General features: G+C 36.4%; 1 protein-coding gene across 1 annotated transcript in view; it reads right to left on the bottom strand.

The window, feature by feature from the left end:
- Window positions 1–13,179, bottom strand: part of EPC2 (enhancer of polycomb homolog 2) — a 3,037,718-nt gene extending 3,024,539 nt beyond the window's left edge. Inside the window, exon 1 of the mRNA XM_044074869.1 lies at window positions 12,729–13,179. Coding sequence (XP_043930804.1) covers window positions 12,729–12,881 — 153 coding nt within the window. The 5' untranslated portion in view covers window positions 12,882–13,179. The remainder of the gene's footprint in view (window positions 1–12,728) is intronic.
- Window positions 13,180–13,849: the final 670 nt, after the last annotated feature.

Genomic DNA, 13,849 nt, shown 5'->3' with positions numbered 1-13,849 from the left:
TCATTTGGGTTTGACATTCTGCCGACTTGAACACTGCAAGTCGACCATTGCAGTTTCAAGGTTTTCAATAAAATCAAGTACTTTAAGAGCATACAAGCTGTCTCCCTAGTTCAAAAAAGTTCAGAGACTGGAAAATCATCATAGTCAAGTTTATATCAAATTATCATGGACCTATCCTAAGTTGGAAATGGATTTTATTGTTAAATCCAATTACTGTGATTAAGAACTTGTTGAGTTCTTAAAGTAAGTAAATGTTTTAGAGAGTTATATTCAAGTTAACTACCGTGTGTTTTCCTCATACATTCTAGCTACCTAATGAACCATTTTTTAATTATTTTTAAAGAGAAAATATAAACTCAACTACTTTTCAATTTAAATTACTATAATTTCTGAAGCAAACAGTAAAAGAAATACAAAAAACAGATTACTACTGAAACAAGTGTATAATGCAAAGGAAAAACAGAAAACATAACCAAGTTAGCAGACAAAAATATCAAATGTACAAATGTGAAACTACGGTTACAACAAAGAAGGCAAACTTAATTAAACTTAACTTGTAACTTTTGAAGCTGGTTAAAGCAATCTAGGTTGAGGCTCAGCTTACTGAAAGCCAAGGAGATGCTGTTAAGACATACAGAAGCACCTAGTTCAAATTCATCTCACTGGGAGCATTTAACACTAGGAAGAACATCCTGAAGTCTATGCAAAAGTATATCCAACTTAGGAGTATGATTTGTTCAAACATTAGCCTTGCGCTGTTATGTAAAACTATGAACCAAACTTGGTCCTTATTTGACATATGCTATAGGGTTTACGCAATCCCTGTCCACGAAAGTGAGGACTTAATTTTGGTAAAGAGAGTTACTTATATTAACTACAGGCATATGCTTCATGTAGTCTCAGTCACCTAACGTTCTGAAAGTGAAGACTACATCTCAACAAAACGTGCAGACTCGTCATAAGCTTAAGCCAGAGAGAAACTTTCTGCAGCATAAGGAAGTAAGCTGAATGTGTCCACTTGAGTTCTTGCGACAAACAGCAAAAATCAGTACACTACTGCACAACAGAGTACAAAGTTAGTACTTGACATTTTTCAAAAATTCACGGCATGCACCACTACAGTATTCTGAAGCCCTAGCTTCAAGACTGTGGAATTTGGTTCCATAAACAGTAACATTTCCTACTTTGCAATCTTACAATTAAACTCCATTTTTTTTAACAGAAGCTGAATGCAAATATTTACAGAGTGCTTTTTTTTTTCTTTTCCTATTACTACTTATTTCATTCCATTTTAACTACGACTGGGAAAGAAAGTGAAAAAAATAAAGAGACAGTTATGATTACCTAGAAGGACAAAAAAGATTGTTTTCTTCTAACTGCAACACACACAAGGGTCAGGAAAAAGAAAATCACAGTCTAATGGAGTTTGCTGTTCTACCTTACCTCCTTTTCCTGCACACATAATGCAATTCCAGTACAAAGATCGGCAGATGCTTTATACTGCCATCAAGTTCTGTTCTCAGTATGACTGGACTTACCATATCCTAAACAGACACTGTTGATTTTATTAAAAATAGTCATGTTCTGCTAATTTTTAACTGTTCCAATAATTTTTGAGTTCTATTCGCCCACTTTCTTTTAAATTTTCAGTTTGCTTGTGGCCTTTTCTTTAGTAAGTATAGTGCTTTTACTAGCCTTCTTCATTAAGTTGCAGTACTTTCCCTTGTTATTCTATTTGTATTTATTTACCGCTTATATTGCTTTTAACTGTACACCGATTTGAATACAGGCACTTCAATAAACTTGACAACGATGCTGTGCATAGTGGAAGACATTCTGTGTCAGTATTACTAAACAAATAACAGCAAAGTTCTAAGACAAAATTGGTTGTGTATTACAATGACTGTAAAATAGATCATTGCAATCAGATTCCTAAAACTACTTAGCATCCTCCATTAAATAAATAAATATATACATAAAAGGGTTCCGTTAGGGGTGTAGAAGATTTCAAAGATGTTGCGCTGCTGGTTGAACAGAGGTGCACCTCACCTCAGACTAACATTTACATGGCAGAGCAAGGTTTGTTAGAGTTTCTAAAGCTGTTAGTTACTTTCTGATGACTGCATCTATAACGAAAGCAAATCTTTCTCCTACATCTTAATCTGGTTTGTTGCATAATCTTCTATAAAAATTATTAGCATTTGAACCATTTTCTCTTGTTCCGTCATCCACATCCTTGCATCCGATTCTGACAAACATTCTGTAAAAAGGTAATAATAATGGAATACACCCCGGAAAATAGGGAGCACATATTATATTCAGTGCTAATGGGCAGTTTAATTTGGCAAAGAAATGTAAGGAGCTACACAGACAACTTTTCCATAACTTGTTAGCCAACCCCAAGTATTCTAAGAAAAATCTACTACCAGATCCCATCCTGAAAAGTTCTCATTTCCCTATGCACTCAACTCCCAAACTACTAGCTATATGGCAGAACAAGGTTTTACTGTTTTGTAACATCAACTCATACACAGCCACCTTGTTACTTACTCTTACTGCACATTGCTTAGATATGAAACATACTAAAACATTACTATTTTTTTTAACTTGTGGAGTACAATAACATTGTTCTGCGTATATCATATATACCCTTTCTTGCATGAGTATATAAATTACTGAAGTTTCTATCTAATGCTACCGATTATTCATTACAAATGCACTGTACATCTTTTTATCCATTTTTATTCTAACTAGAATATGTCGGAAACAAACACCCTGTAGTCCAACCCAACCGACTGTAAAATGGAAAAAACAAAAAGCTGAAGTCTGAGAAAAACTGACAAGTCTAAAACAGACACAAGCCTCTGACGTGCTGGAAGACATAGTACAGATTCCCTCTAAAGGGTAGTCTGAGGCCTTAAACATACTGGTGAGAAAAGACCTGACATACTCCTTGATTTTTCTTCTTCTGTCACTGCCTTTGAACCTCTTTTACCAGCTGGAGCTCTCTCTTAGTCTATTTGTTGCAAAAACAAGATTCCTGTACAGCCTTTCTTCACAGCTTCATGAACAGACTAAAATGGCACGCCAGTGACCAGTTTATAGAAATGTGCTCAAAGACTAAAAATAGAACAAATAGTATGTTTTTGTCCTGGGTATTTGTTTTCCACAATCACCCTTGCTGTTTTCAGTCAGTTTTATAACTAGGAAAAAGAAAAAGGAAACCTCTAATACTATCCAAGCAATGCTGACAGAAACTTTGCACAGTTTTATGCATACTGAGTGACAGGAAGAATGGAGGAAAGGTAGGGGATTGCACAGATGAGAATGCTACTAACAAAAGGGGCGGCCTTAAAACTCTTAGAACCTGCAAGATGAAAATGGAGCAAAATATGCATACATTCAAGTCAATATGACTTAAGTATCGCTCTCAAAAAGCCAAAAAATAATGGCAGCAACTTTTTTTTAGCTACTGTGTTTGGTATGGCTAAAATCTCAAACTATTCCAAGTAATGTGTATATGTCATTCTAAAATTAAATATGTGCACTTCATATCTATACAGTCTTTGCAACATTCTAAATTAAAAACTGCCTCAATCTGCAAGACTAAAACATCATAACATTTTCTGACATCTGAAAAATGTAGTTTTCTGTAATTTCAAAACTGCTCTGCAGATCAATAATCAAAAATGATGTTTGCTTCAGCTGTATGAACTGGGCCAAACACACATCCAGAAGTTACTGGGCCAGTGTTATTAATTTAACAACCTTCAAAACTGTGTATTAAAATAGGATAACATTACAAAATGTATAGTTAAACTACTGGAAAATCAAAAAAGTGCAAGTGAATTTTTTTAAGTCACTTGCCCTGGCTGGAAGATCAACTCACAGTTCTGGAACTGCGCAACTTCTGTTACATTTTCTAAAAACATAAAAATTACAACAGCGTAAAAATTTTGCATTTCCAAGAACTCTCAAGTATGACCTTTAAGTTTACACTGCACCTCAGCACAATGTATGCCAACTACCTCCAAAACAGGTAATCTACACAACCTCCTAGACCAAGTAGACAGTGCAATTTTACAGGCTTCAGCTTTGCATTTTTCTAGAGCTACACCAAACCTGCATCTTTTAATGCTATAAAAATAACTTTCACGTTGCTCTGCTTCCATGCAAATAAAAACAGAGAGGGCAAAAAGAGTTGAAATGCAGAATGCAGACTTCATTTTTTTTAAGTAATTCAGGATTGGAAGTCATACAAGACATTTCCACTGGTAATGAACAACTAAAAAGTAGTTATAACTACTGATCAACATAAGGCAGACATATCAATGGAACAAACTCAGTTGGGCCAATTCGGAAATGTTGCTAGAAAGACAGCTTTTGCATTACCATGCACTTAATGAAAGATATGAAGTTGAAAACAGATCTTTCATTTATAGGTAAACTACAGTCATCCGTGGGCTGCCAAAAAGCCACAAACATTAACAAAAAAACTATGAGACAGTAAACTGGACATTCTGCAAATATATGGACAGTAAAGAGGTATGCCTACATTTGCAACAGCAGAAGCATTCTGTAAAATCAAGAACAGTTGAGAGGGATAAGGGTGTGTCCAAGTGGGTAGAGGCTCCAAGACAAAGTTGGCCAGGACACAAGATGACACCAATGATAATTTTAAAAATGTGACTTGCAGTGACTCAGAAAGCTAATACAGCAACAGGTCTAGGCATAGAGTATGCAGTTTATGCACAATCCATATAAGTATGAAAGTAATGTCCGGCATTATTAGGACTATAACCAGTTGTGACTTATTACAGCAGGAAAGGAAAAAAAAGAAAACACTGTGGGGCATTCTGACAACTCAGGGACAGATATCTGGTGTGTTGGGTGAGACAGACTGAATGAGGGGGAGTAAATGTGCCAATGTGATGCATGGGCGACCAGTGTTATCCACTGAAGTTGATTAGCACTAGTGGCAGTTAATGCATACCTCTCAACTGTCCAGATTTTTGCTTAATGTCCAGGTTTTTAAATTTGCACTTTTGGTTTGTTCTTCAAAAAAATGTGTTTTTTTCATGGCCAATCAGCACAGATTGACTTCACTAAACATTTACTTGAGTTTGATTTTACATTATTCAGAAAATGCGTAACACAAAACATTTTATTCTAGCAACTTTCTAAGTTTATAAGAGCAGTATTTAAAATTTGCCCTATTTTTTGGGCTTTGTCCCCTTATTATTTTTGGCTTTGCCCAGCTTTCTTATGGTATGAGGCTGAAAGGTATGGTTTATGGCAGTTCAGGTAAAATAGCTAATACTGTATCCCTGAATTGCAAATTTCTGCAGCTCTTACAGTGAGTACTGAAGTTATTTCTGAACAGGAAAATGTGTGAATATCCAGAACAAATTAAATCTATGCAGAGTAGATTCATGCTAATAAAATCTAACATTACTGGGTTCACTTCTGAAAGCAATCAGAGACCAAAAAATGCTATAACAAAAAACAAGAGACATAAAATCTAAAATCTACAAGGACTCTTATGACAAACAAACCTGCCATGCAAGTTCGTTGCCTAAAGCATTTCAGTACCAAAACAGTAACAACCAGATGATGTGATCCAGACCAGCTGATGATTCCCATGACCTCTGATGACTCAGTGGTTAGCAGTATCAACATTAAAAACATACAGAATTGAAATCACAGTTTAGAAAATGCTTCTCATTTCAAATCTCATCAGACAACAGCATTTAACTCTGGCAAAGCATTAAGGTTCTTAGCAATTTCACAACACAACAGAGAGGAAAGCATTAAATCTGAAAGGACAAGGCAGGTCCATCATTGTGATTCTACACACAAATCCGAACATAGATGACGCATTATTTTCACTTACAATGCTTTGAAGTGCCACATCTTGAACAGCATTCAAATGATCACCCACACTAAAATACTTCAGAAGGTTACTCAGAAAAAGAAATCAGAAAGGTGGGATCACTGCCATGGTGCACACAAAGAGGAAAGAAGCTTCAGATACACAAGAAACTGAAACTTATGTCTAGGGTGGTACATCCTCTGGTGACACTTAAAACAGGCGAAACAACCATAACAGTAGTCTCCAGCTTCTATGCATCTCAAGCGCAACTCTAAGGATCCTGGGTCATGATCTGCTCTTGCTTCCAGGTTTAGTGAAGGTCAATAAAGTCTTACCTTAATTCAAGTAAAACTTAACAAAAAATATAACTTAAATGGGAGCCTGACAGATACTTCTGACTTCTGACAAATGCAGAACCTGTGTTCCTTTAACCAGACAACACAAATAGTGAGCTTATTTCTGGACCACTCAGTGCAGACATTCTTATAAATCCAGTGTCTTATGTCCAATGAACTCTGTTTAAAAAGTGTACATCAAGTTTGTTTATTCATCTTCACATTCCTAATTTAATCCAGTTTGTAGGCATTGAGTCAGTGCTTGTCTTGGCACTTGGCGATTACAAGCTAGAGAAATTAATCCTGAACACAGCACACCCCCCTTCAAAGGGCATACACATGTGGCAGGCACACCTATAGCAACCTGAAGGAGCACAAAATTCAGATAAAGTATACTTTGGGGATATGAAAGGGAAACAATATAACCAATTAAAACCTATCCTGTTAGAAATAACTGATGATCATTTTCCTCAATAAACACAATCTTTTTGTCAAGCACACTCAGTTTGCCCAAACATCTCAGATGTCCACACATCAAAGCCTATACTGTTTTATGCATAACCTAAAACTGTTTCTAAGATGAAAAATATCTAACCCAACAATTATTTTCTACTACAATAAAATGGTTAATCGCTAAAAAGGTGTTTGCATCAAAAATCAAACCCATCCTTTTCTTGGAACATCTAAAAGACTAACACTTCCTCTACTCTATAGGTAGCTCAAATTCTGGCCCCTGTGAGCAGGTCCCATTGCTGAAATCTCTAAACAGACCCCATCCTTACCACAAGTAAGCATGTCATGCAGGATGGGGGAAAATGAAACCCTTCTGAAAATCTGCTACAGTATTCCAGAGTCAATTATTGAAGAAAAAAATTCTCACCAACAAAGGTATTCCCAATTCCTACTCTCCAATATAGGCATAGTTACTGCTACCATGTGCATCCCAATGCCAACTTACTCCCAAGTGGCTTCAAACAAAACCTGCCAAGTCTTGGGAAATTTACCACCAAAGAACACCACTGCTTTTTTGGCAATGATCAATTGTCAATCTTAACTCGGCTACCTGATTAAGTGTTTTACACCTGACAACTGCCCTTTTTTTCAAAGCCTACTACATCTCAAAACTACTCTTGGGCATTCCTTCACACTTACCCTCCCTTTTAGTTTCTCCCTCATGCACAAGGCATTAACATTTCATGCTCTGCCCTAGCATTTAGAACTCTCCTCCCACTATTACACACCCAACCTACACTTGTTCTTGTAGAACCTCAAGTTATTTCTCATCATGAATATAAAACATGGATCCTATTACCTAACCAATTAGCCAGGGGGACAGTTACTCATACTTTCGCAAGACTGAGCTGGAACTGTTAGCTCTTTGAAATGAGGTTATTCTCACTTGTACCAAAAATGTATAACAGCGTTTTCTTACTATAGCTGGTTGTGACAGAAAAAAGAAAGAGACCAAACCAATCCAGCTCATAAAATACATGAATAATATATAAAAGCAAAAATGCATCATGTGTCATAAATGCTGTTAGCACACTTAGTACTGGAAAAAAGCCACAGGCACCCATACACCTTCCACTGACACAAAGGTACAAAATATGACAACCAACTTTATCCACCTTGAGCATCTTCGCAAAGTAAATACATCCATTACACTGCAGGTAGGACTTTCCAACTGTCACCCAAGTGGTAACTTTTAAATATACCAAAGTGGGACAACTACATAAACTACCAAATGTACTTATTCCATACCATTTTTATAATATGTAATTAATTCCTTACGGAACATTAAAATATAATGCAATTATTATTATTCCATGACACTATTTTTCAAGAAACCCAAACCACACTACTTACTGCAAGCAAAACTTAAAGCCTGTTTTGCCTATCAGCCTTGCAAATTTCAGTGTAAATTGTATCACTTCTCCTTCGTGTCTACTCCTTTAACTATGCACTTCATCTCTTAAGATGTAAATGATGAAAAAAATATATATATCCACATAGCAATGAATCTCTACAACCATGAGACTCAATGGACATGTTTAATCTGCACAGACACATGTGGACCTACACAGACGCCTGTGTGTGTATTTTAAAAATGTACACTTTTCCTAACAAAATCTCTTAAAAAAGTCTTTGTTCTTTTTCTTCTAAGTGGAATTTTTGAAAACAATGGGAGATGTCCTAAGCAGAATATTAAAATTATTTTAGTATCCAACTTCGCAGTGAAGCTCCTAAAAAAAAAAAAAATCACTCCACTCGACCATATCTTAAATGTTTTACTTTGCAAATGTCAGTTGGTTTCTCAGAAGCTCATACAACTGACACTAATCGGCTTACAATACAATTAATATTGCACTTTAGCCTACAATACTGCAAGCAAATTTGTCCAGTAGGACAACTCATCAAAACTGGTCCCCCCAAAGTGGTACAACCCAGTATTTTTGAAGAGAGGCTTTGCTCCACACACCCTTCCTTAAATGTAACCACTCCAGGATAGCATCATTTTGGAGAAAGGGAGCAATTTAAGCAACTGGGCCTACCTTGTGAAATTGCTCTCAATATAATGGAGTGCAGCAGACATTTCTTACCATGGAAACTACATAAATGTAGATACCTGCAAATAGGTCAAGTCCACATTGTCAAACATGATGTCACTGTATACCAATTATAACAAAAGAAAGTAGTGCAACAACATGCCTGACTTGTAAACTTAATGTTCAGCTTACTGCCTATACAGATCCTGAGAACTCAAACAAATCTCATGCCCCAAGGTAACAGATACAGAAAGACTTGGCTCGAATACCAAAACTATATTAAAATAAATTCCATCGACAAACAGTATCTAGAATGAAACAAGTTACTAGTGTGTCACCAAAAGGGGATTGCAAAACTAGATGTGTTGCTGTCAGGTTAACAGCATTATGTGGGTCAACAGAACAGCAAAGACAAATGCAACATTAAAATGTACAATAACCTATAAAAAAATCTTCTGAACTAATCATGAGACAGTATAGTACACAATCTAGTGGGCAATATTAACCAAGCATCATAAAAAACTTCATTCATCAACTTTGTCACAAGAGTGCTATAAACTGAATACCCATTGAACCATACCCATCAGAAAAAACAAAGAACAGAACAATTATTCCTTGACAGTATCTTTTTTTTTTCCTGCTATCCAAAATCACAAAACCCATCATTTTTAAAACTCTCCAAAGAACTACCAAAAACAATAAGACTGAGAATCCAACGCTTCTCTCTCACATAAACAGATTTCTGGGTAAACATTTACAGCTGACAGAATGCAACTGTAAAAAGAACTCTGACTTAGGGATGAGAAGACCGACACATAGGCTGATCCAGCAATGTTGAAGCAAATGATTTTCTAGACACAAAGGCAATGGTCAAACCGTAATAAACCTAACCCAACGATTTTCAGAAATGCATTTTTGATTTTACTGAGGAACAAAGTGAGGACAGGAAGCTGTTTGCATTTTGCAAGAAAATATGGAACCTGAAAGATGCTCACATACCAAAGGAGGCATAAGAAAATGAGGAAAATTCCTGACACACACATGTATTTAAAAGATAATGTGACAGGAACCTCGACTTTTTTATTAAAAAAAAATGAACCCAAAGTTGCAGAGACATTGACATTACATATCATTTGACCCGGTGTAGCCAAGTCAGCTAGCTACATGGTAGTCTGACATCATTTTCCTCAGAAAAGTCAAATGGCTAATCAGCAACTCTGTAACTATGTCATATGGTTCATGAGCCTTAAAGCTGCAAACCTCCCATCAGAGTATAACCACTAAAATATTGTTTTAAAATAATACTGAAATTATTGTACAAGTGACAACTTGTGTTTGCACTAAAAATCATCAAAAGCACCATAAACAAAAGTTTTACTTTGCTATCCATCAACCAGCAACTAACAGCATGTAAAAGGGGCAGAAAAATCTTCACAGCAAATAAAAAGGCTTAATGTCTATAAGAGAACATCCGTTTACCCATAGAACAGCTTGCCATACTTACTTACCCCTAAGTATACACATCACTAAAAAATAAAATAAAATAAAAATTTAGACAACAGTACTAAGCTAGCCTTCGCAAAAACAGATTAGAACTATTAAACCAAACTGATTTAATGAAGGGATGCTTTATTTACTTCACAAAAACATTTAAGTTTTAAGTAAATGTGCCACCTTATAAGATCATATCAAAATGATGCTACTGGCTTAAAGAATAGTTAAGTCATATCTCCTGACTCCACCTCACTATGAACACCAGCAACTCAGGGTCTAAAATGTTCAAAGTCTGTTCTGTTCTACCTTTAAAGAGAGTTTGTCACACCCTCACTTCCAAAACACATCATAAATAATTCTAAACCAAACTTGTTCTTCAAAAGAACTTAAGTATGAAGCAACACACAATGCTCAATGAGGTACTACACAATTCACCCTAGCCAAAAGACAAAGTGATACAACAGCTCCCATCATCCATGAACCACACAGGACAAAATCAACAGTAAGTTTCATAAAAAATATATTCACAAACACATTCTGCGTGAGTCACTACATTACTCTTTTGCAGTTTTTGACCCAAACAGAAACAGTTTCTATATACTCCGCACAACTTTGACTCCTATGCAACTTTATCAAAACCTCTCACTACCATACCTCTTCAACCTCTTAAGTTCAATAAATCTGGACAAAGCCTAAAATTATGGGAGGAGAAAAGCCCAAAAATAGAAAAAAAAAAGAAGATTATAAACATTAGTCTTATACACTTAGACCATGTTAGCATGTATTTTCTGAAGGAAACAAAGTCAAAGTAAACTTTATTCTTTTAGAACTACACAGTGTAGCCTAAACGAAATTTCGTGGATTAGCTCAATTCGAGATTATAAAGTAAAGTGAAACAGCACATACAATTAGAGGAATAAACATAACAAATACAATACTACCCCCAATACACGCAAGAAAGGGCAGAAATATTTACCAATACACGCAAAAAGAGCAGATATATTTAACAACAGTCGTATACGAAAAAGAATACCCTCCCCCGAGATAAATTAACTACTCACTTCAAAAGTAATACAAAACACACTACAGACTGAAATGCCCAAGTTATTTGTCTAATGTTGCACTTAAGAGTTAAATACAGGTTACACAATCTGAAACCTAAATGTGTTATTATTTAGGGACTTCAATCCTCAGTGATTTGCTAGAAGACAACAAATTTTATGAAGAACAGACCGAAAATATGAGGCAAAAATCTGGACAGTTTAGAGGTATCAATTACAGTCAACACACTATGAGAGAAAAGGGATATGACGCGCATAGAATAAACCAAATGATACAGGAAAGGAATCGGCAGTTTTACTCAATTTCAGATGTTCCCTACATAAATCCAAATGGATATTTAACACTCCTTTTTGCTCATTCTTATCACAGACTAGTGGCTCTAATTTCTTAATGCTTGCAAATATGAACAATAATATTCAATTGGGAACTTCTGAATAGTGTAACCAACACGTTCAAAACGGAACGGCTTCATCTGTCAATTCAAGATTACTATACTAACCAAAATGACAAGAGAATTGGAGCTGCAAACAACCAATAATCCAATAACAACTTGTTACGTCATCCAGCGTTTTCCAATCAACTTACTGTTTAACATTCCAGCACAAGTTCACAACAAACGCAGCAGCCAATCAGAGCACTGACTGGACGCTATACGAAGGCGGGGTTAATTTCATTGAGTAAATTCTTCCTGGTTTAAAGAGTAAGATTTTTACTACAAAAGAACGTCAAAACAGAAGGCTTGCCAACAACTGTCAAAGTTTCTGAGTTTTATCTAAACTCTTGAAAAACAATTAAAAGTCAGTGTGTCCATGAATGAAAGTTAAAATGTCCACCTACTATTTATTTTAGTACTAAAGACCTGCCCACGGATCAGCATGTAATAAACATTCTGCAATCCACACCGTTAAGTCCAGTCCATCTCAAAGACTACTCAAAATAAACAATGCTGTTTGTTTTACACACATGTTCATACACTGCGCCACAGATGTGAGTACATAAAAGGCATCATTTCAAAATCACAACAACGATCAACTGGCATAATAGTAATTTTCCAGTACTGATCTTTTTATTTGCATTTATTATACTGACAAACTAGTGCAATTTTTTTAAACACTTCTGTGAGCAAATCTATACGCCATAAACAACGCTGTCAGCGTGTAAAATATGTGCAATAACTTAACTGCACAAAGAATACTGCATATTTTCTACGTAAACAAATCGTTATAGCTACGATGGTTGCGTAACTAAAACGAAAAATGGTAGAGAACTGTCTTAATTTACGAAGGCGTAAATTTGGTGCGATTACGTACACCACAAACCAACAATCAGCTTCTACGTTCGCAGAGGTGCGTAAAACTTCTGTGAATCCTCCAACCATTTACCATGATATAGAAATAACCTTAACGTAGTATTGCATACCGATTCCTCTTCTTTTTCCATTCCTGTAGGCATTTGGGGAACAGCCCGGTTGATAGAGACGCAGTCATTTAAATCCGGCATGTCTTTACCACGGAAGAGAGGGAGAGGTTTAGCGGCGTCTAGCGCCCGCGCTCGGAAGGAGAGTTTACTCATTGTTCCCCCTCTCTCCGATCACAATAACAGAAAACGTGAAAGGGGGCAGGTAAAACCGCTTAGAAATCTCGGTCACAAAACACTCCGAGTCCGTAACTTTTCACCCCATGTGGACTCATGAGGGCACAAAGGTTTGGAATCTTGGGCTGAATGGCAGTTTGTAGCAAATTTTCCTGGATTTAATACCGGTTTTCTCTCGGTTGATTCGCTCTCTGCGCCATGGCAAACATGGCGGACATTACCACAGCAGCGAAGGCTCCCGACAGTCAGCGCGAGACATGCATGGCAGTGTTGCATGCGCACACCTCCAACTCTACTCTAAGGAAAGCATATATTACGCATGTTTCCACTTAACAACACTTAGGCTGAGGAGTACACTAGCTGAATTAGCGTGTACTTTTTTTTATCAAACCAAACCTTTTAGACGTGAGACCACTATGTAATACTGTTTCAAGTTAAACCTAAATGTTAGGAGTGACAAGTCTTTTGCATTGTCAATATAATGGTTACACTTTTTAACAGAGATATGTATAGTTGACAGTCTATATTGCATCTATGTGTAACGTTGGAGATCGCATGTATCCTGTGTTTTTTTTTTTTCTTAAAAGTTCCTCTAACGGTGTTGACACCTGTATGGACTCTGACCCAAAGACAAACTAGTGCTTTGACATTCCATTCTATAATCCCATGTTTTCGATTATACACTGAAACTATACGTATCCCGTAACGGAATTAATGATGTTGAGTCTTTGAGAAACACCTGTAATCAGCTAACATTACCTGGTTTTGAAATACAGGTAATATACAGTTCCGCCGGTTTGTAAATTGCAGAGTTGGCTCATGTTTATTTCTGCGTTTTTTACGACTTTAAGTCTGATAGCGCGCTCCTTCAAGCGCTGATACTCAGTCCGTTTGCAAGATTAACCGGCTGCATAAAGATGAAACGGGAACGACACCGGCACCACCAC

This window comes from Protopterus annectens, chromosome 6.part0 (assembly GCF_019279795.1).
Source record: "Protopterus annectens isolate FY-2018-M chromosome 6.part0, PAN1.0, whole genome shotgun sequence".
NCBI classification, from domain to species: Eukaryota; Metazoa; Chordata; order Ceratodontiformes; family Protopteridae; genus Protopterus; species Protopterus annectens.
This window is presented reverse-complemented; position numbering and strand designations above follow the sequence as displayed.